At 47.1% G+C, this 24,466-nt stretch overlaps 1 protein-coding gene across 3 annotated transcripts in view; it reads left to right on the forward strand.

The window, feature by feature from the left end:
- The first annotated feature begins 11,963 nt into the window (after window positions 1-11,963).
- The window catches only part of ACSBG2 (acyl-CoA synthetase bubblegum family member 2), a 36,952-nt gene continuing 24,449 nt past the window's right edge, over window positions 11,964-24,466 (forward strand). Inside the window, exons 1-2 of one of the 3 annotated variants that reach the window (XM_030540543.1) lie at window positions 11,964-12,158; window positions 24,315-24,432. In XM_030540543.1, the coding sequence (XP_030396403.1) occupies window positions 24,320-24,432 (113 nt within the window). In that variant the 5' untranslated portion in view covers window positions 11,964-12,158; window positions 24,315-24,319. The other 2 variants (XM_030540542.1, XM_030540544.1) reach the window with 2 other exon arrangements.

Below are 24,466 nucleotides of genomic sequence, written 5' to 3' on the forward strand. Positions count from 1 at the left end.
GTTACAACACAGTTCGAAGGTTGAGCACAGACAGGATTTAACCTTGTCCTTTTAACTGGGCTAAACGCTTGGCCAGTCCTTGCAACATTTTAATCCTGTTGCAGCTGAGTCAGGGACCAACTGCGGGATAACTGGGTCCCCTGACTCAGGCCATGTCTACTACGGGGACTATCCTGCCATAACTTCAATGTAAATGCAACCTAGAGTGACAAAAGGGGTTTATCTGTCTCTTTAGGAACACCACCTCCCCAAGCAACAGTATCTAGAAGGACAGAAGCATCTATCTAGCTGCATCTACACCAGGGGTTAGATCGATTTAACTACAGCTGAAGCTGCTTGGACCGGCTTTTTTTGCTGGAGTTCCGAAAACAGACCAGCCTTGTGAATTGCTTGTATCAAATTTTGCATCAAATTAATTTTCCATCAAAATTCTTGTTCAAGAGCATATATGCTTGTGACTAACATAGGCTAGAAATTCTGGGCCCAATTCTCCACTGACATCCATGTTTTGTAGACTTTTACCCCTTTGCAACAAGGGTGTAAATCATTTGCAAATCATATACCCACTTGGCACTCACTTTGTACAGTGTAAATGACAATGCAAAGGCTGCATCCAGACTAGGAAAACAAGTTGTGTTAGAATGTGTTCATAACATGTTTTAACTAACAAACAGGATTTGGGGCATAGTAAAGATAGTGGAAGCGGAGTTAAAAAAATAAGCTGGTCATGGTTGGCTTTCGTGTTATACAGTGCTTGTGACTGTTCTCTGTTGACGTGCGTGTGTGTGTTTTCTCCGTGTGCTGTCTCAGCTCTACGCAGATAGCTAGCCCAGCAGACCCAGAAAGACCACAGACTCGGTTCAGTGGTGAAGGTGCTCAGCCAGCTATTGCCCTCAAGATACAGGATTAGTTCCCTGGATCAATATCTGCAGGTATACTAACACACTGCAGGTGTTCTAACACACGAGTACCCAGTGGCAAGGACTCAGCTCAGTCAACAATGGAACTTTTTGCTGACCCCTAGGCTGAAAAAGGGGTTAAGGCGAGATAGACCCCCGCCCCTTCACCACCTGAATTTGTACTTTACTCCTGATGTTTCAGACAAAACATCACGCACTATTCATCACTTCTGCCAACCATGGATCTTGTGCTTGGTTGGGGTGTAGTTGTGCTAGTCTGGAATGTGTTTACATATTCGGTTTGTTTTTAGCAATGCTAACATTACCTGTGCCAAGTTCATGTACCAGACAGTGAAATTGCAGGCAAGCATCTGCTTTTTTTATATATCTTTTGCTGACTTTGGTTCAGGCCTTGGGCCCCGCACCAGGCACCATGCTCCAGGCTCTCTCTTTCTACTGCAGTGAGAATCAGACTGCAAAAGGGCCATTATTTCAAAGTGACCTGAACTTGACTCAGTAGGGTCAGATTCTCAACTGGTGTATATAGGGGTTGCTCCAGTGACTTAATTTAAGCTGCGGGAAGGGCGGCCAGCACATTAGGGTGACCAGACAGCAAATGTGAAAAATCGGGATGGGGGTGGGGGGTAATAGGAGCCTATATAAGAAAAAGACCCAGAAATTGGGATTGTCCCTATAAAATCGGGACATCTGATCACCCTACAGCACATTCCTCATCCTGCGTCACTTCCTGCAGCCACCACTGGCCTGGGACGGTGAACCGCAGCCAGTGGGAGCCGCGATCAGCCGAATCTGCGGACGCAGAAGATAAACAAACCGGCTCGGACCGCCAGGGGCTTTCCCTGAACAAGCGGCGGACCGGCTTTGAGAAGCACTGGTGTAGAGTCCTTATTGAGAATGACAGCCAGTCAGGCCTGCTTATGTTTAGAAACTATCTTGTGACCATTGGATGATCCTATTCCCATCACCTCTTCCTGACTCCCAAGCTGTTTACCATCTTGTTTCCTGAGTTTGTGTATTCTCTTGTGCTGCACTTAACTCTAGGTCTGTCAGCTTCCAGGTTTACATTTTTCCAGTTATCTTGCATGTCATTGGCCGGGAGTGCAGTTGGGGCGCTGGCAACCAGTGATAATGATTCTGCAGCAGGAACATTAGTTAACAACTCCGTGGATGGTGTGTGAGTTAGAACAGGCTCCAGTTCACTCTGCATTGGCTCTGCAAGACAAACATGAGAAAAAAGTGACCTAGATCAGGCTCCGCTTCTTAAGTCAGCAGACGTGACTCACTCCACATGGGGAACAGTCTGGCTAAAGAAGAAGGTGCTATTTTTACTTTCATTTTTCTCTGCACAGTCCAACATGTATTTATTGAAGATTCTAAGTGGGGGGAGGAAGGTGACATAGGGCAAACAGTACTTCCCCCATTCACAGGGAGGCTAAGTGACTTGTGCCAGATCACACAGGAAGTCTGTGCCAGAGCACTGCTCTCTGAGGCAACAGGCCCCCCCCTGCATCCAGAGAACCACAGCCCCTCTCTGATAAACAGCTTCACATCTACGGTGCTTGTGTTATCTGTAAAACATAGTCAACTGGGCCCTGATTCTCTCTTACCCTGCACCTTGTCCAGACATTTATACTGGCACAAGGTGGGCATTAAGTGCTTCTATCCTGATTTGGTAGCATTTCACCCCATTTTGCAATGCAGTAAATTACTGCACTAGCTGCAGGGCATGGGAAACCAGGCCCTATATCTTGTGCTTACACCAGGAAAAAGTGGGTGTTTTACGGTGAGCTAGCTAACATACTGCAAAATCCTGGTGTAGACAAGGCAAGTTGTCATTTTACCTTGATGTGGATGGTAGGTTGGGGGGTGTCCCTCAACCGGCCACATCTATCTTAGGGTTTTACCTTGCCAACCATCACCTTCCACCTCAAATCAATAGCGAAAGCTAATCCTCGAGCTGACTTCCTGGAGTCTCTGGCTTTTCTTCATCTTTGGGGTCAGGTTTTGGTTTTTGGCTGGTTGGGGTAGGGGTCAGGAACAGATGGGAGTGTCGGTATTGTGAATGTCTGTCTTATAGTGGAAAAGATTCTGCAAAGAGGAAAGTTTTACAGCATTCCCTCACTATGGTCAGACTGTATTCATCTGAGAGCTTCAGAAGTTTGTTCCACAGCCAGATCCCCTTCACTGAGAATGCTTTCTCCAGCTTTCAAGTGCTTAGGCCTGGACTTTGTGAGCTGTATTGTCTTGGAGGAGTACAGCTGAGGTGGTGGTTCAAAGCTACATTGAGGTTAAAAAAAACAATCAACCACCCAAAAACCCTACACTGCTTTATGCTGGGATACCAGCACATCCCCTGGCCTGCGCTGCTTCCTGCAGCCTCCATTGGCCTGAAGCAGTGAACCGCAGCCAGTGGGAGCCACAATCGGCCGAACCTGTGGACAGGACAGGTAAACAAACCAGCCCAGCCCACCAGGGGCTTTACTTATACAAGCGATGTCCCAAGTTTGGGAAACACTGCAATAGAGGGAAATACTTCATGAAGGCTATAGCCATCCTGTGGCATTCACTGCTCCAAGGGGTCAGAGCTAATTACTGGGGCTTGATTTAAAAGGGGTGGGTCAGCTCTGACCTTCAGCTCCCATTCTTGGCTACCGATTCATGCTCCAGCCACGAGGCATGACAATGTGTGATGCTGTGCAAATTGCGTCTCTGTGGGTACGTTTACACTACAGGATTATTCCGATTTTACATAAACCCGTTTTGTAAAACAGATTGTATAAAGTCGAGTGCACACAGCCACACAAAGCACATTAATTCGGCAGTGTGCGTCCATGTACCGAGGCTAGCGTTGATTTCCGGAGCGTTGCACTGTGGTAGCTATCCCATAGCTATCCCATAGTTCCCGCAGTCTCCCTCGCCCCTTGGAATTCTGGGTTGAGATCCCAGTGCCTGACGGGGCAAAAAACATTGTTGCGGGGGGTTCTGGGTACAGCCTCACCCTCCCTCTGTGAAAGCAGCAGACAACTGTTTCGCGCCTTTTTTCCTGGGTGACCTGTGCAAACGCCATAGCACAGCAAGCATGGACCCTGCTCAGATCAATAGCGCAATCGTGGACATTGTAAACACCTTGCGCATTCTCGTGCAGTCTATGCTGAACCAGGACCTGCAAAGCCAGGCGAGAAGGAGGCGGTTACGGCAGAGCGGCGACGAGAGTGATGAGGACATGGACACACAATTCTCTCAAACCGCGGGCCCCTGTGCTTTGGAGATCCTGCTGGTAATGGGGCAGGTTCTAGCCATTGAACGCCGATTTGGGGCCCAGGAAACAAGCACAGACTGGTGGGACCGCATAGTTTTGCAGGTTTGGGACGATTTGCAGTGGCTGCGAAACTTTCGCATGCGTAAGGGCACTTTCATGGAACTTTGTGACTTGCTTTCCCCTGCCCTGAAACACCATAATACCAAGACGAGAGCAGCCCTCACAGTTGAGAAGCAAGTGGCGATAGCTCTCTGGCAGCTTGCAACACCAGACAGCTACCGGTCAGTCGGGAATCAATTTGGAGTGGGAAAATCTACTGTGGGGGCTGCTGTGATGCAAGTAGCCAAAGCAATCATTAAGCTGCTGCTATGAAAGGTTGTGACTCTGGGAAACGTGCAGGTCATAGTGGATGGCTTTGCTGCAATGGGATTCCCTAACTGTGGGGGGGCCATAGATGGAACCCATATCCCTATCTTGCCACCGGAGCACCAGGGCACCCAGTACGTAAACCGCAAGGGGTACTTTTCAATGGTGCTGCAAGCACTGGTGGATCACAAGGGACGTTTCACCAACATCCACGTGGGATGGCCAGGCAGGGTTCATGATGCTCGAGTCTTCAGGAACACTACTCTGTTTAAACGGCTGCAGCAAGGGAATTACTTCCCAGACCAGAAAATAACAGTTGGGGATGTTGAAATGCCTGTAGTTATCCTGGGTGACCCAGCCTACCCCTTGATGCCATGGCTCATGAAGCCATACACAGGCAGCCTGGACAGTGGTCAGGAGCAGTTCAACTACAGGCTGAGCAAGTGCAGAATGCTGGTAGAATATGCATTTGGCCGTTTAAAGGCACGCTGGCGCACATTACTGACTCGCTCTGACCTCGGCTAAATCAGTGTCCCCATTGTTATTGCTGCTTGCTGTGTGCTCCACAAACTCTGTGAGAGTAAGGGGGAGACCTTTATGGTGGGGTGGGAGGCTGAGGCAAATCACCTGGCCGCTGATTACGCGCAGCCAGACACCAGGGCGATTAGAAGAGCACACCACGAAGCGGTGCGCATCAGAGAAGCTTTGAAAACGAGTTTCATCACGGGCCAGGGTACGGTGTGACTGTTGTGTTTGTTTCCTGTTGATGAACCCCCCCCCCGATTGACTCATTCCCTGTAAGCAACCCACCCTCCCCCTTCGATTACAGCTTGCTTAAGGAAATAAAGTCACTATCGTTTAAAAAGCATGTATTCTTTATTAAAAAGTCATTATAAAAAGAGGGAGAGAACTGACAAGGTATCCTGGGTGTGGTTTGGGAGGAGGATAGGAGGGAAGGAAAAGGTCACTAAAAACATTTCAAAGTAATGACAGCCTTTTGGTTGGGCTGTCCACGGGGGTGGAGTGGGCGGGTGCACGAAGCCTTCCCCCATGCGTTCTTACATGTCTGGGTGAGGAAGATATGGAACATGGTGAGGGTGGTTACACAGGGGCTGCAGCAGCACTCTGACCCTGCTGCTGTTCCTGAAGCTCCACCAGACGTCGGAGGATGTCAGTTTGATCACACAGCAGCCCCAGTGTTGCATCCTGCCACCGCATATCTTCCTGCCTACACCTCTGATCTTCCTGCTGCCACCTCGCATCTTGAGCGTCTCTCCTCTCCTCACGTTCGTCCCTCCTATCCTCACGTTGATCCTTCCTGTCCTCACGTTCACTGGCATCTTTCCTGTAATTTGATACCACGTCCTTCCACTCATTCAGATAAGCTCTTTTATTGCGGATTACTTCCATCATTTCCAAGAACATTTCGTCTCACGTCTTCTTTTTCCTCCGCCTTATCTGAGATAGCCTTCGGGATGGAGTAGGGAGGCTTGAATAATTTGCAGCTGCATGAGGGAGGTAAAAAAGGGAGAGAAGTATTTTAAAAGATACATTTTACAGAACAATGGTTATACTCTTTCACAGTGAACAACACTATTCACCTTACATAGCACATGTGATTTCAGTACAAGGTCGCATTTTGCATCTTAATATTGAGTGCCTGCGGCTCTGGTGTTAGAGATCTCACAGATGCAGGTCCGGGCATCAGAATTCAGCTTGCATGCGGCCATGGTAAGCCATTGTCTTTCGGCTTCTGCAGCCTTCATATACACAGTGCCCTCCTTTCCCAAATACCAAGCTAAGCCCGTTCAGTGCTGTTTCTTTTCTGTTAACATGCAGCAGCAGAAACTACCCCCCCATCCAATTATCTCGGATGATCGCTTTACCCCTCCCCCCACCGCGTGGCTGGTATCATGGAAGATCACTGCTAATCACCTGCCTTCCCCCCCTCCGCGTGGCTGGTAGCAGGGAAGATCCCTGCTAGCCAAACGCGAAAAAGCTCAGCGCCATTCCCCTCCCTCCCCTCCTCCCGCTTGGCTACCTGCAAGGAAGGATTTCTTTTAAGCAACAGGCAAATAGCCCAGTAGGAATGGCCATCTCTGTCCCCTTAATTAAATTCCTGAATTTCAAACAGGTTACCATGAACATTATCACTCTCCTGAGGATAACACAGCGAGATAAAGAACGGATGTTGTTTGAATGCCAGCAATCACCGGGACCATACGCAGCTAGGCTTTATCATGCAATGATACCAGATTACTTGCTACATGCATGGTGCGGTCAAGTGTCCTACCATGGTGACCGGAATAAGGCTGCCTTGCCCAGAAACCTTCTGCAAAGGCTTTTGGAGTACCTCCAGGAGAGCTTCATGGAGATGTCCCTGGAGGATTTCTGCTCCATCCCCAGACATGTTAACAAACTTTTCCAATAACTGTACTGGAGGCAAATGCATCCCAAGTCCTCAGGGCAAATCAATCATTAAAAAACGCTTGCTTTTAAACCATCTTTTATATTTACAAAGGTACACTCACCAGAGGTCGCTTCCATGGCTTCACTGTCTGGGCTAGTGGCTTGGGAGGGCTGGGAGGGTAATTCCGTCTGGGTGAGAAAAAGCTCCTGGCTGTTGGGGAGAACGGAGTGCTGTGTGCTCTCTGCAAGCTCGTCCTCCTCTTCCTCCTCCTCATCTTCCCCATCCGCAGAATCCTCAGCCATGGCTGCGATTACCACCCCCACCTTGGAATCCATGGACAGGGGTGGGGTAGTGGTGGCGGACCCCCCTAGAATTGCATGCAGCTCAGCGTAGAAGCGGCATGTTTTCGGCCCTGTCCCGGACCTTCCGTTTGCTTCTTTGGTTTTCTGGTAGGCTTCTCTGAGCTCCTTAACTTTCACGCTGCACTGCACTGAGTCCCTGGTGTGGTCTTTCTCCATCATAGCCTTGGAAATTTTTTCAAATGTTTTTTCATTTCATCTTTTGGAACAGAGTTCTGTTAGCACAGAATCCTCTCCCCATATAGCGATCAGATCCAGTAGCTCCCGTGCGGGCCATGCTGGAGCTCTTTTTCGATTCTCAGGAGACTGCATTGTTACCTGTGCTGATGAGCTCTGTGTGGTCACCTATGCTGGTGAGCTCTCCAGGCTGGCCAAACAGGAAATGAAATTCAAAACTTTGCAAGGCTTTTCCTGTCTACCTGGCCAGTGCATCCGAGTTCAGATTGCTGTCGAGAGCGATCACAGTGGTGCACTGTGGGATACCTCCCGGAGGCCAATACCGTCGATTTGCGGCCACATTAACCCTAATCCGATATGGTAATACTGATTTCAGCTCTATTCCTCTCGTCGGGGAGGAGTACAGAAACCGGTTTAAAGAGCCCTTTATATCGATATAAAGGGCCTCGTTGTGTGGACAGGTGCAGCGTTAAATCGGTTTAACTCTGCTAAAATCGGTATAAACGCATAGTGTAGACCAGGCCTGTGTCTCACCTTCCATATATGTCAGATGGAGACCGTAAAACTGGTCTATGTTGCACTCGGGGACCGTGAGGATAAATTCACATTTGTTAAACTCCCCATGATCCTTGGATGGAAGATGTTTGTATTATTGGCAATTCTTCAGACTAGAGCAAAGCACACTCCACTGCAATGCAACTGACTACTGGGGCAACTGTGCCCAGGAGAGAAGGATTTATTCCCAACAGCTGTAGGGGATGAATTTACACTCTGCAATGAAAGAGATTAGCTTTAATTGGCACATGGACAAAAGTTATTACCAATTGGTCATAAAATGACCCAGCCCTTTTAAAATCCAGGGCAGGGGTAAGAGGGGAAAGGCAGTGAGAGACAGGTGGGGAAGAGGAGTGGATGGGGGCAGGACACAGGAGGGGAAGAGGTGGGGCCAGGGAGGTTCTGGCACTCTGCAGGAGTGTGCCACCAGATCATCTTCCATTCTCAAGCATTCCATATTCCTCCCCTAAACAGTAGGTATTGGCCAAGGACAACGGCAGATGCAGGAGCAAATGGACCATAGGCTTTATGTTCCCAATTTCTTAAATGCTGCTTATATGCTCTGCTGTATCAGTAATCGGGAGCATTTTAGATCATTGGCAGTAAAGTCTAACTTAACAGCCCACTGGAGTCAGCCTCCAGCACAATGACTCAAGCAAACTGTAGTCATGAAAAAGAGTGCAGTATCCTGATGTTCTGTTCAAAATTAAGATGAGTAGGCAAATGTCATTAGGTTCTTTGGCAGCTAATATCTGTGTGAGGAGGCTGCTGGGTGGCTGGCTTCCTTACTACAAAGTTACCACATTTACAGTATCAGAGGGGTAGCCGTGTTAGTCTGGATCTGTAGAAAGCGACAGAGAGTCCTGTGGCACCTTATAGACTAACAGACATATTGGAGCTTAAGCTTTCGTGGGTGAATACCCACTTCGTCAGACTCAGTATTCACCCACGAAAGCTCCAATGCGTCTGTTAGTCTATAAGGTGCCACAGGACTCTTTGTCATCACATTCAAAACGAGGAAGTTGGTGTCGGTTAGAGTCTCCTCTGTAGATGGCAGGACAGCAGGAGTGAGACAGAGATTGGCTGCATACCTTTCCACTTTCTGGAGACTGTAGAATCATAACAAAAGACAGGTGGGGACACACTTTCTTTCACTGGAGATAGTAAGATCTTTTATGCTGCACATAGCCTTGTCTATCATAGCAAACTTTTTAGCTTCATGCTGCTCCACCGGTAGCAGGAATGATGGAAGTTATAGTGTAGATGAGACTCAGCCATTTTTGCTATCTTATCATCTAGCCCTACTTAGCATCTCTGGAGTCATACATGGGAAGAGAGTTAACTGAGTCCAGTGTCCTATCTAGTAGGCCACGCTACCTTTTTGCTGCTCAATATTTCCACTGTTGCTCTTACTGCCAGGGCGGGCTAATGTTTGCAGCTACAATGTTTTCTAGTGTAGATGTAGACTGAGCTTTGTTTTGCACTGCACTGAAAGCAACAGTATGTTGCTAATTAGTTTCTAATTGTATAGCGGAAACATCTACTCTGTTCTCTGTTGCAACATTTGATATGCATATTAGGATTTGAATAATTTTTATGTTTAGAGACACTATATTTTTGGTAGAAACTTGGAAGAGAGTACTGTGCCGTATACAGGGATAACTATTGCACCTTTAAGAAGAAAGTAAACACTGTAACTTGTATCAGTAGTTCAACATTGCTGTTACAGAGTGAGACACACACCAAAGCTACCTACACTACGCACCTTTTATGTTGGTAGGAGAGAGCTCTGCACCGACAAAAATATTCCACCCCCAATGAGAGGCGGGACCTTTGTCAATAGCAGAGGGTGGGAATGCCTTGCTGCTAAATGATGAATTAGTACTCAGTTGAGCCCTCAAGGGTTAACACATTGTTAATGTAGCCTCACACTCTACAAGGCAGCATGAATGAAGGGAGGAGACACAACAGACGCATGGCAGTGTGTGCCATCATTCCCTGTGGAAACTGAATGTGATGATGAGCCCACCCTATCCCACTGGAGCACACCGCTCCCTCCACTTTCCAAAGTGCTCTGTGTGTGTGAGAGAGACACCATGTGTGTGCATGAGAGAGAGATTCAGGGACATGCAGTGTGTGTTTGTGTGTGTGTGAGAGAGAGAGAGAGAGATGCATTACCCCTTTAAGTACACTGATCCCACTCTAAGTACACTGCCTTTTTAAGTAGATCAAGAAGCTGAGAAGGCAGCTGCTGCTGCCTGCAAGCTCCTTCTGTTCTGAGCCCTGTCATGTCCCCCCCTCCTCTGTGGAGATGTGTTATAGGAGCAGGGGGAGAGCAGCAGCAGCAAACCCTGACATCAGCACCCCTCTTCCCCCCCACCCCATGCACAACAAGCTGGAGGCTCCCAGGAACAGCTCCAAGGCAGAGGGCAGGAGCAGCACACAGCGGGGATGGGGGGGGGGTGGCACTTGAACTGCCTGGCAATTGACAGCCTGCTGGGCAGCAGCTGCACAGGGAACTTGGGGGCAGGGGGGGCTGCCAGCCCACCCTGATTCCAAGCCCCCATCAGGCTCCAATGGGCTGCTCTTCCTGCAAGCAATGGACAAAGCAGGTAGCTGCCAAACAGTGTTATAAGGGGGCACTGCACAACTTTAAACGAGCATGTTCCCTGACTGATCAGCGACATAATAACTTTAAGCAGGGTGACGTTAAGTGAGGAGTTACTGTAGTCCACATAGGGGCAATCCCTTTGCAGCTGTCCTGAGCCCCCACATTAATAAAAAATTTGGCAATTTGTGAGTGGGGGTCTCCTTCCTCTTTTCTTCTTCAGCACTTTGTAGCCAGTAGTACCCCATCTTTGCTGCTGTAGCCAGTAGTACCCCATCTTTCCTCCCCAGGTCATGTTCTTTAAATGAACATATTGTTTTACTAGGGATACCAGCTTCCATGAACCCAGTGAATTTAACAGTGGCTTCCAAAATAGTGGGTTAATGCCTCTATGCCCAAGACCTAGTGATTTTGGGGAAGCACTGCAAAAGCTGTTCCAAAATAGTGAAATCCATAATCTCCCCAATTCCTCACTCACCCGGCCTCAGCCACCCAGTGGTCCAATCCAGTAATTTGTGCAAAACCCCTAAGTCTTGCCCTGTGACCACCTTGCTGCCTAAAACTTCTGGCTGTATCCTTCTGCTGACAGACCCATCTGATCTAAAATGGCTGCTTTCATGGTATCATAATCTGAGGCTTTTTCATTGCACAGCACCCTATAAACAGCTTGAGTTTCTCGTGAGAGGTTGATGGGGGCCCATACTTTCTATACCTCAGAAGCCAGGGAAAACATTAACCACAAGGCACCAGGAGTCAGGCATATGGCCCATTTTGCACAACCCCATGACCTTCCCTCACTTATCACTCCCTATCACGGGACTCACCAGCTTCTCCAAGAGTTGTTACTGCACCTGCGACTGGCCTGCAATAAATTACTACAGGCTTTGTTGCTGTTCTGCTTTGTTTGTTCCCCAGTGCCTATTGTCCCGGTACCTGCCATCCCCTGCCTGTGATGAATTACTGCAATTAATAATGCACAGTGCCACCCTATGTTTGCTACCCCTGGCCGATTATAACCATCATATTCATAAGCAATCGATGCTAACTGAGCCAATCCCCCGCTGCTGTAACAGCTCCTCGGGTCCCCTCCCATGGGCACTTCTCCCCTGAGCAGGGAGGGCGGCTGCAGACGCCACGTGGTCTAACCGAGGTCAACGACCGAGGGTTACAGAAGGGGGCGGGGCTAAGGCCGCGCGGCGCTTACGTCACTGGCGGCTGCCGGAGGAAAAAGGCGTGCTCTCCGAAAGGGCGTCCCGGCCCCGGCCCCGCCCACTCACGAGAGGCGCTTCAGCCAATCGGGCTCGCACTCCGGGAGGCGGGGGCGCGCGCGCGGGCCGTTCAAGCGGCACGAGACCGGGGGTGACGCGCGGGGGAAGGGGATTCGCCCCGCCCCCTGCCGCGAGCGCTCTAAACTTAAGGCACCTGGTGCCTCCTACAGGCGGCCAGTCAGCGCTGCCGCGCGGAGAGGAGGCTCGGCATCTGCCCACCCACCCACCTACCACAGGTACCGGGACTGCCCCTTCTCCCGTCAGGCGGGACGGGGGGCGGTGGTGGGGCTGGTTCCCCGGGAGGGACGGAGCTGCCCCCTCAGGGGCGATGGATGAAGGGGCTGGATCCCCGGGGGGCGGGGAGGGATGGAGCTGCCCCCTCAGGTGCCGGGGGGCGATGGATGAAGGGGCTGGTTCCCCAGGGATGGGGCGGGACGGGCGCCCATGGCGGGGCTGCCCTAGACCCCTTCAGGTGCGGGGGGCCGATGGTGGGGCTGGATCCCCGGGGGGCGGGGAGGGACGGAGCTGCCCCCTCAGGGGCCGGGGCTGGATCCCCGGGGGGCGGGGAGGGACGGAGCTGCCCCCTCAGGGGCCGGGGCTGGATCCCCGGGGGGCGGGGAGGGACGGAGCTGCCCCCTCAGGGGCCGGGGCTGGTTCCCCGGGGAGGGACGGAGCTGCCCCCTCAGGGGCCGGGGGGCGATGGATGAAGGGGCTGGTTCCCCAGGGATGGGGCGGGACGGGCGCCCATGGCGGGGCTGCCCCAGACCCCTTCAGGTGCGGGGGCGGGATGTGACCGCCCAGCAGGTGGGGCGGTGCTGGAGGAAGGGGCTGCCCCTTCCCCCCAGGTAGGGCTTGGTGATGGGGCTCCCCCGGGAGGGGAAACGGGGGGGGGTCCCTACTCCCTTTCTCTGCTCTCGTGGGCAGGAGCTGGGGCGCTGCAGCTCCGTCCACACGGCGGAGTGAGGAGCCTAGCGGGGGCTCTGGGAACCGCACGCCCTGCGCCTCTGCCAGCGCCGCCCCTGCAGGCGCCGCGCCCCGCCCCGCCCGCGGGTGGCCGCTGGCTCGGTAGCTCCGGTGTCTGAGACGTGCCGCGGGCGGGAAGCCGCGTTGCTGGAAGCTCCGCTGCGGCGAGCGCTGCCCGCTACCCCCACAGCCCTGCCTGGTAGCACCGGCTCTGCAAAGGCTTCGCTCGGGGTGGGGCTGGCGAGGCAGGTGCCTCACCTCCCACAGCGGAGTCAGGGCGTGGGTGGACAGAAACTTCCTCGGCCAGCTCATACGAACGGAAAAGCGCTGTAACCGTGCCTCGTGTGCGGCTTCCCCTCCGAGGGGGGTGGGGGTGGGGGTGGCTGACCTCATCTGGGGCTCTTGAGCCTGTGTGTGTCTAATAACTGGAAATTCTATTTTCTCTTTTGTTTCCCTTCTTCCCCCAATGGCGCAAACAATGAGCCTTTGGCAGCTTATTAGCGCGTTTCTGATGCGTGCGATACGCTTGTTCAAAAGGCCCCTCGAAGGTTAAAGTCCTCCTAGCTACAAAAACAGCCTATAACCTTACATTTGGAATCTGCCAGGATGTTTGTGGTTGTCACCTGTATTAGCTTCTCTACCTGGTTTCCAGACCTTTGTTTTGTTGACAGTCTGTTATGTCAATACTAAAACAGAGCTATGCCTGGGTGAGGTCTAATAACTTGTGTGGCTCAGGTGGCTCTCTAACAGTGTGACACAGTTGTTTAAAAGGACTTCATGTATTTCTCTAATTGCTGAACTAAACTCTAAAATCTTAATGTCAGTACCAATTAAGAATATGGGATACATCATCAAATCTAATATCTGATCAGATTTGGGAAATTCATAGTCCATTTTTTAAAACGGAGGGTTAGCAATGGTAACTAACCAATGCTGAGGAAGTTCCTGCTGCAAAAATGATGTAGGTTGTGCTTTGTATATATTATACCCTTTCTTCTGTAGTTGTCTTGTAAAAACTGTTGCCACTATACTTCTGAAACAGGTGCAATTTTTTTTAAAGTTAACTGCCTATTTCCATTCTGGATGAAAATGTTTTGAGCTTTTAGTCCCTAGAGGAGAGATCTCATCATCTGCCTATATTGAAACACTATCAATTTAGCTTTGTGTCAAAGAATCACTAGTAGACTTCCTATCACATACATAACTTCCTGTGGAAAAAGCTGATGGCTATAAACTGTAAACAGTGCTCCTTGTGTTAAACTGTTATCAGTGTTTGTAACTCGTGGTACTTCTTCCTGATGTCACAAGGGCACTTCTGCTGTCTGCCTCATCTACAACATGTTAATGTTCTCTGGTAACCTTTAAGCATATTCATTCACTAGCTGGAAACTATCATGTGACAAAATGACTTGTAACGTGTCTATTGGCTGAAATCAGGTTACACTTGCATGATGCTGCAGAAGGAGCCTGCAGTGTTAGTCATTTCAGCTGTTTTCCTAACATTGGAATAAGACTTCAGAACATTCTGCAATCACCAAAAATTAATAGTTCATACCAGGATTTTTTTAACATGTCCCCTGTGCATTCAGTAACAAACTCCACATTTATTTGGCAGCTAAATCCAGATGTTAAGTAGGATTGCAATATAGAATGGTCACAGTAGTATCTAACTCAAGGTTTCTGAATTTTTCATGATGTGGCTCACCTCATAATTGTGCTGTAGGGAACACCACCCCTTCTGTTTTGTGGTAACATGGACTGCCATCTGTCATAACTATCATAAAACACCCTTGTGGCAAATATAGAAACTGCTATTCTAACATTCTGTGTAAGCAAGGTGGCTTAGCAGATGATTACAAGGGAAGTTGGAAACCTATAACTATGCAGTCTCAACAGATCACTAGTGGTCCATGGACCACAACTGTTGATCTAGATTAGTTTATAAGTCTAATCTCTCATAAATTTTAAATTAGAAAAAGGAATCTTATTCTTAACCAGCTCCTACTAATTAATTTATAACTGCAGTGTAGCCTTAACTAGTGAACAAAAATTACTACACTTGCTGTGATGGCTCACCAAATTTCACTGGTAGGGATTTCAGGCTGCATATCTAGCCAGTTCCCCTTGTGTTCTGAATATCTGCAGTAAATACTGTCCTTTTCAACCTATAGTTCTCTTGTACAATAAATGTATGCATTTTTCAATACAGAGTCTTTGGAAGGGTAGGCAGAGTGAATGGAGGTTTTAGCATCTGGTCAGGAGTCAATTGGGAATTCTGGCACTCAGAGGGGATAAATTTCCAGTTCCCATTTTGGGCAGGAATAAAATAGTTTAAATTTTTAGAGGGGGGAGGAGAGGTCTACATCTATTACTCTTCCCTAAGCAACAACTATTTCCCTATCTCATAATCTGTAATAACATTTTAGTAGAAACTGAAATAGCTTAAAATTACCTTTTTAAAGACTCCAGTAGGGGTACCATTGACTTGAAATTCAGTTAGGTTAAAAATTCAGGTTAAAGGGATAGTCTTGAATACTACACCAACACACTGGTGGTCCTCAATTTTTGTGGTTTTAAAATTGCAGCTTCATGCTTCAAAAAGTTGCTTCTGAGGTTGGGGGGAAACCCCATTCAAACAAAAAGGGAAACTGACTGTATAGTCAAATTTAGGTTCCTCTGTCTAATGTGCTGTCAAACGCACAAACTGAAAATAGCCTACTAGTAAAGCTGTGCTGGTGGGGAATTTTAGCAAAGTTTCCCATATAGCTTACCATTTCAACATTATGTTGAAATGTTAACTATAATTATGGTCACAGAACAATATTTTTTGACACCCCTGCTGTAAATCATCAAAGAACCTTTGAGAGAGAGTGAGGAAGCTGTAGCAACTGTCACGCATTTCCCATATGTAACCCACTCTCCAGTAAATGACCGGAAATTGCAGGAAAAATCATCTGAAATCCATGCTTCCCTTCCTCCACCCATTAGGCTCACATTGAAGAAAATAAAGGCTTACTTAACTTCCTCTAATTCAGTGCCTTTTGCACGAGAGATCAAGAGTTAAAATCATAAATATAAAGTACTTCTGCACTAGTAACAATGTAATCTGAAACCTTTACTCTCTGCCTTTTGTAAAGGTACACCCTGCTCTAAATATTAAGACCAAATTTAATTTTAATACAATCACTGAATAGTCCCTTTCTTGCTCAAATAGTACAGTCTCTGAAGTGATGTTACTGAAATATTAACTGTACTAAAATTCCAGTACTTGGACTAAGACATCAGTTAGCTTCTCTTGGCCAAAACTGAACCAACTTGCTGAAATTATCCTGTCTGGTGTAGCTATTTTCAGTGTTTTCAATTGTTTCAGAAATATTTCCAGGGTACTTAAAGTTAGACTGCTCCAGCATCCAGTGTTGTAGTTGTGTCAATCCCAGGATATTAGAGAGACTAGGTGGGTGAGATAGTATCTCTTAATTGGACCGACTTCTGTTGGTGAGACAGCAGTTTACACAGAGCTATTCTCCAGGTCTGGGACCAGATCTACACTACCACTTACTTATAACTTATGTTGCTCAAAGTAGGGTGTGAATAGCCACCCACCAAGTGACATAAGTTACACCAGCTGTTCTCAAACTTCATTGCACTGACCCCTCCCACCCCACACACACACCAAAAATTACTACATGATCCCATGAAGCCTGAGCCCTGCTGCCTGGGGGAGGGGGCTGAAGCTTAAGGGCTTCTGCCTTGGGCAGGGGGCATGTAACCTTAGCCGCCCCTCTCTTCCCAGAGCTGAAGCCTTCAAGCTTTGGTGCCAGGCAGTGGGGCTCTGCCTTAGCCTTTGGCCTTGACCCTAGGCCCCAGCAAGTTTAATACCAGCCTTGATGACCCCGTGAAAATGGGGTTGAGTCATGACCCACATTGGGGTCCTGACCCACAATTTGAGAACCCCTGATTTACACTGACCTAAGCATTGGTGTGGCCCATGCTATATCAGCAGGAAAGCTGCTTCTGCCAACATAGCTACTGCCTCTCACAGAGGTGGATTTATTATGCCAATGGGAGAGCTCTCATCTGCATAGAGCAGGGGTGACTAGACTTACTGACCCTCTGAGCCGCATACAACCATCTTCAAAAGTTTTGAGAGCCAGGGCTTAGGGCTTCAGCCCCGTGGGAGACACCTGATGTGTCTTCAGTCTTTCTCCTGCTGAAGCCCTGAGCCCCAGTAGGTGTACCCTAGGGGGCAGAAGCCCTGAGACTCCAACTCCCTGCTGGGCAGAAGCCCCTACCTCATCTCACTGAAAAGCAGAGGTCCCAAGCTGCTCCTCCAATCTCTTAGGTGGGGTGGGGGTCTGCAAGCTGCACTTCAACTGTAAAAGACACATGTGGCTATGAGTCAGTTTGGCCACCCCAGGCATAGAGCATCTTCACCAGATGCACTATAGCAGCACATCTGCACTGATGCATCACTCAGGGTGGTGTCTACACTACAGGTGCTGCAAGTTTCAGTGCTGTAAAGTGGCAGTGTAGACAGTGCTACAGTGCTGGGAGCCATTCCCCTTGTGGAGGTGGTTTCATTACAGTGCCAGCAGAGTGCTCTCCCAGTGCTGGAGCTGTGACTACATAGCCATGTCTGCGTAGACAGCCTAGAGCTGGGAAACTTAATCCACAGCTAAATAGAAGGTGGAACAAAGCATAAGTAGTTGACTAGTCTCTTGAAATGTGTTAAGGTGAAGTGACCTGTTAACACACTTCCAGTCAGAGGGAGGAAGGGGGGGGCAGCAAAGTGTGGGTGTAGACTATTGAACCATAAATCCAGCCTTGACAATTGTGACCCATAGCCAGAAAGGGTTAAATGTCCTGCAAAATGAATAACCCACAGAAGACGTGGGGAGATGATGTTTGTGTATTTACATATGTATGAGTAGGGTGGACAATGAGATCAACAGTCCCTGTCTGTGTTCTGATAATTCAGAGGTAAAAAAAAATCCTATCCTGTAAATGGATTATAAACATGGATATTTCAGTATTCATCTCTTTGAAATGCACTGTGAATGGCCTTATGTTAATTTGTATAGCTAAATACTGGTGATGGACCTCCTTCAAAATCATCCTAATTACCTTTGTTCCCTGAGGAATTGCAACTTGTTAAGACATGAAAATGTATAAAAGATTCTTGGGTCCTGATTCTATCATCTCGGATCTGCTTAGACTTCTCATGGGAAGTTTGAGTTGCAAGACTGATGTCCTAGTTATGCTGGTAAGCTCTGAATGTGAGATTTGGACATTGGACTATAAACTGAATTGCAAAGAGTTCCTTTAGAACTACAAAGCACACTTCTCTGCTGTGAATCTGAAACTCAATGAATTGAACTCATGTCTGTATTATATTGATCTTTTAACCATGCTCTTGTTTAATACATTTTTAGTTTAGTTAACACAAAATTACAGAAATTTTCCATCATATGTCATGGGGGCCTGAGGCTGGATCACTGTAAGGGAACTGTTTGGACTTCGGAGTAACCAGTAACGTAATAAGCTGTTTATGCTGGTTTGGTGAATCTAAGTATTGGAATATCAACCAGCTTTTTGGGGATTGTCTGCCCCATTCCTTGCAGTTCACCATAATTGAGTAACCACAGCTGGCTCCCCACTAGGACCCCGGTAACAGTGGTATGGTTGTGCTTGGATGCAGACTACCACAGGTTAACTGGGCTTTTGGATCAGAACCCCACACTTGTCAAAATCTAACTTTAATATTGGAGAGTTTAATGGTTAAAAATCAGTTAAGTAAGGGATCCGTGATCAAGATCCTGACAGGAAAAAGCCTGGAACTGTGCTTACAGGGAGGGTTGTATTTAAGCAAAAGGCCCCAGAGCAGGAACTGAAAAATCTAATTGCCAGTGAAAATGCTTGTGGTCAGAAACCAGCAGCTAGAACTTGAACAAAAGCAGCAATCAAAAAAACAGGCTGATATAGAAAGAGTGGCTGCTGAAAGAACACTTGTATTTTGAACACGAACAATAAATGGTGCATTTGATTGCAGGAACTAGAAGCTAAGGCAAAAGTGGACAGACTTAAGCTCCAGTTCAAGAAAACAAAGGAACAGGAACTATCATAATGAAACCAGTTCCTCTCAACCAATATGGGGATAGAATCTATCCAGTTTGTGACAATATTAGTGTGTTTGATGCTATGGGGTGGGTGTGGGGGGTGTGAGACTGAAGTTACCTCCAACACTCCCCCTTTTATGTAAATACTTCTACTGTGAGCTCAGGTGAAGATAACACCATAACTTGTGCAAAAAATGTAAGTCAATGGTAAAAGCTGTTTAGGGCAAAATACAACTAACAGCACTCTTGTTAAAACAGATTTTGTCAGAGAAAGATTTACCAAATCAGTGTGAATATTGTAATCCTCTGGATTTACTGTAAGTGTGCCTTTAACCAGAATCCATATTGAATGGAATGGTGTTAAAGATTAGGCAATAGGTTCCTTACACCAGCTTAAACTTAAGCATCTTTTGATAGGGGATGATATTAAAACTTTGTTCAGTCAAGTTGATGACATAAACCAGTTACAGGAAAGAAAGAAAACTGAACCGGTGTTAAGGGCAAGGATTTGCCTATGGAGAGTTTCTCCAAATGTTTGTCCGAGGAAGATGGCTGTTCTTCTGCACTAAGAAGCAGCGTATATGTGGGGGGGGGGGGGGGGGAATTCCTGTGTCTGTCTAGTATCTTGGAAGTGATTCTGGCATTAGATAAGGTTCAGGGAAATGTTTCTCTAAAGCAGATTACAGTTGATCATGTTAAAGCTGTAACTGAGGAAGGAAAGGGTACAGTCTCAGTAAGTGATAGATTGTTGGCAAGGTTAGTGGAACTCAAGTACCCCTATACCTTACCTGTTACCAGTGTGGAGAATTATGACAGTGAAGGATACAGTTAAAGCCCAGGAAGGAAGTGGTCCTAAGATTGTGTCTGCTAGGGATGATATTGCAACTAGGTTGTAGCCAGTTGATGTCATAAATAGCTCCCAGAATTGCTTGGTCTCTAGTGCTTCTATTTTGCCATCTGCTAGTGTGTTGCTGGGTAAAGATGTGAAAACATTGTCTGATCAGGGTGATGTGATATAGCTAGGGCACAAGAAAAACATGACAGTAACTGGACTGTTACTTGTAGCAGGAAAGAATGTTTTTAAATCTTGTAACTATGAAGTCTAGCAGGTTTTTTCAGTTGTGGACATAAATAAAGCTCAGCCTGTTGCAGTGCATGATATTGCAGAAGGAAACGAATTTCTGATTGAAGTCTTTGAAAAGGAATTGTTTCCACTGACTCTTAATGGGCCATTGTTGATAGTAAGTTTTCTTCTGAGGGAAGTGTTGGTACCTAACGGCCAAAATCTTTCAAATGTCTATAAATCCACTGGCCTTCTTTCAGAAAGACAGTGTGGATAGATTTGAAAAGATTTCAAATGAAATAAAAATTAAGGAGTTTAAACAGCCCTATAAACTTAACCAGTTTGGGGGGGGAGGTGCAATGTTGTTGGAACATGAATGTCTCCATGTTGATTCTTTAACTAAGCAGCCTGTGACTCAGGTAGTGAGGAAGATCTGGTTACTGGCTTTCCTCCAGAGCAGAACAGCCTTATAACAGAATTCACAAGGATGTAGGAGAGAGCAGGCGAACTCTCATCTCTAGATATTTTGGATATGACTTGTAGTCTCCTTAGTGGACTTGACATCTGAGTCCATGTGGAAACAGAGGTTGGTAATGCCTCTCCTGCTGACATAATGTGCACACCAGCACTTTTACCAGCTAAACTTATGTCAATCTGGGGGGTGGTTTTTCATACCCGTGACTGACGAAACTTTTACTGACAAGTGGTAGTGTAGACACAGCCTCTGTTCAGTTACCCAATCTAATGGCTAAATGCTGACAAACTGTTTGTTTAAACTACTTACACTAAATGAAATGAAGGCAGAGAAATATCAGTCTTTCTTATCGTGGCTGCCCTTGTATAATTCTTAATATGATTTATTTATTTACCAACAGTTGTGCTACAACTAGCACAACTATGGTAACCTTTTAAAACACTATTTTCACTAAGCTAGGTAAGCTATACATTTCAGATTTATAGGTAACTTAATACCCGAGTAAATATTTGTTACTGGTGTGGTGAACAAGTTACTAGATGTTCTAAATGGAACCATGTAAGGAAATGTGTAACTCAGTAAAACTGTAACTATGGCTTTGATTTCCTAAGGGAGTTAAGTGCTCAAAACCCACTGAATTTCAATGGCCTGAGGACCTAACGCCCTCAGACTCCCTTGGAGATCCTAGTCTATATGTATAACTAAAATATTAAGCCAGTTTCTTCCATGAAAACTCCTTGCCCAACTTTATTTCACTTACTCTTCATGTGCTCAGGTGAGGTGTGGCTTAGAAACCAGACACTTACAATTGCTGGTAAAGTAGATTCATCCCTGTGAAAACATACAGGGAGCAAAATGTATAATGCTCACTGGTCCATGCTCTTCCTTGTATGTTATGGAGTCGCAAGGTCTGGTCTAGGCCCAGCCAGTAACCAGTCTCCAAGAGTGACCCCTTCTAGTGTGCCAGACCCTAAGCACTCACATGGACCTGCCCCTGTGGAACTAAGTACTCAAGACTGGGCCTTCAGCAAATCTAGCCAAGCCAAACTACTGCAGGAGACTTGTATTGTGCCACTTTGGAGCACAATGCTGTGGGGGTGGGAGGGTGGTGTGGTTTTCTTTTTTGTTTACAATAACACATTGTTATAGGCTGCCTTTCCCAACTGTTTAAGTCACCTGACAATCTTGTAATCCTTAGGTTAGCACAGAGAGGAAGAAGTTAAGCTATATTCCTCCCTGGTCAAACCAGTGCCATGAGGACCTAGCCAAGCTGTGATGGACTCCATCTCTCGCATGCATGCACTCTCTTTTCATCCTTTGACCCCATTCCCTCTTTTGTTCCCCAGGTTTGGGCTCCTGAGTCTTTCCAAAAAGTTCCTTTCTTCAAGTCACCTGATACTTTGTTCTCCAGTTTAAGTCACAAGTCCAACTTACTGGGGCTTCCTGCTGTTTAGATGTTTGTACTCAGTCATTGAGGTGTCTCGGTCTTGCTGGATGTTCTGATTTGATTTTGGGGTCGGTTTGAGCCAGTCTTTAATGACCTAGCTCTTCCACTCAGACCACCAGGTGACACACGTTCATTCTTCCTATGCTGTTTGAGCAGGAGACTTAAATGTTTTTAGGATGCAAAGTGCAGAAGGAAACCGAGACACAAAGGCTTCATAACAGATATTTCAGAGAATTCTCCTATTGTCACACCTTATCTCCCATGCTTGTGGCTTGACTGTCCTCCTACCTCTTAACTCCTGTAAGAATTTTCTGCTGGGATAAGAGTCTAGCATACTGTAGATTTGTATGGCTACTGCACCATGGCCATATATTTTGAAGAGTTGTTCTGATGCAGCAGAGTGATTCAGAACTGCTACTACCCTCTTCCCTCAGCCCCACAGTTCAGCAGACTCTGCTTCAGACTAGCTAGAAGAAAGCAACCAGCCCTTAACCTAAAATTCAGATAAATGGGTTTTTATGTATCAGTGGTGCTTTATATTGACAACTTTAAAGTTGTTGCAATGTCTTGCATGATAAAAAAATATAGATAGCATAGTGAACTATGACTCTTAAAGGAGTTAACAGGATTGTGTTTTCCTCCCTTTTTAGAGGATGACTTTCTTCTGAGCAAATAAAGCCCAACCCAGATATCCTGAGTTTGAGGCCTATGTACTGACTAATGCAAAGCTCAGGTAAAACGGACCCTTCTAGCATTAGGTTAATTAGATGCACAAACTCAACCTTTAAGACAAAATAGTGATACAGTCACTTAATGCTGACTATGGGCTTGTCTACATCAGAAAGTTGCAGCGCTGGTGAGGGAGTTACAGCGCTGCAACTTAGGAGGTGTACACATCTGCAGGGCACCACCAGCGCTGCAACTCCCTGTTTGCAGCGCTGGCCGTACTCCCGTTTTGTCTCGGGTGTAGAGGATCCAGCGCTGGTGATCCAGCGCTGGTAATCAAGTATAGACACTTACCAGTGCTTTTCTTGACCTCCGTGGAATAAGCAGGTATCCCAGCATACCTGAGGAAGCCTCTGGTAATCAAGCTGGTCTCCTTCCCCGGTTTGCTATCGCGTTCCCCGAACAAGCAGGTCTCCTTCCCTGCGGTTTGCAGGGAGGTTCGGGGAACGCGAGAGCAAACTGGGAAAGGAGACCAGCTTCGCCGCGGTTTGCTCTCACGTTCCCCGAACAAGCAGGTCTCCTTCCCTGCGGTTTGCAGGGTGGTTCGGGGAACGCGAGAGCAAACCACGGCAAAGCTGGTCTCCTTCCCCGGTTTGCTCTCGCGTTCCCCGAACCCCCCTTGAAGCCGCCCAACAGCGCTGCAGTGTGGCCACATCTAACACCACTTGCAGCGCTGGTTGCTGTAAGTGTGGCCACTCTGCAGTGCTGGCCCTATACAGCTGTACTAATACAGCTGTAACAACCAGCGCTGCAAAATTTTAGATGTAGACATGGCCTATGAAACCCACTCAGGAAGAAGGCAGCTACTAAACTGTCATATTACAAAAATGAATTGTGCATACTTCGTGTTCAAATGTAATGGATGCTTTGCATGCAAGGGCTCTCTTGACTACCTAAGGTACAGTAACCCTGTTGCTGTGACCACATCACAACTGCTGTGGACATGTTCCAGGCAGGAAAAAGGAAACTAGCCAGCATCCTCTAAGAAAGTATTTGCATGTGCTGGTGTTGCGGGGGGGAGGAGGAGGAACAAACACATGATCAGCATTTCCATATAAGGAGAAAAGTGGGGTGATGGGCTACTTCCAATTGCAATGCAGAGAACACATGACATAAGATGCTATCACTCTTCCTGGTGGGCGCTAATTTAAAAATAAAGGATGTTACACATCTGTGCTTATACTGACTGTGCTTTTGTCCAGTCCTTCTCTGCACTGACAATGCACTGTGTGACTCTAAACCATAACTCTGGTTAGGTTTTTTTGGGGTTAAGATCTAAATTCAGTGTTTCTGGCTAAACAGTGTAGGATATAAATGGGAACCTTTTAATGAAGTGTTCAAAATTGTAAGCAGTTCAAATACTGTTCTTTTAAAAATGAATTGGGGGAAAATCTAACAACTCTTAAATCTCATAGAATATATTCTATAGTGCCATCCTACTACTGGACCAGATAAATAATCTTATTTTATTTTTGCAAATAGAAGTACTGCTGCCTTCAGTGACAGTTGTTTGAATTGGCTTATTCAGATAACAAAATATTGATGAACTGGTTTCCTTAAAGCTGTTTTAAACTCTCACTTTGTCACTTTAATCTTTTGCAGGAACAATGCTGTCTGAATCAGAAATGGGTACTGTATTGCCAGATGCAGCCTCTAACTTAGATGTTCCAGTGTTGTGTGAGGTGTCTCCTAGTGATGTCATGGTGAACTCTGCATCCAGGTTTGTCCAGGTTCTTTTTTTAAGTTCTACTTGG

Source organism: Gopherus evgoodei, chromosome 22 (assembly GCF_007399415.2).
Source record: "Gopherus evgoodei ecotype Sinaloan lineage chromosome 22, rGopEvg1_v1.p, whole genome shotgun sequence".
Classification (NCBI taxonomy): Eukaryota; Metazoa; Chordata; order Testudines; family Testudinidae; genus Gopherus; species Gopherus evgoodei.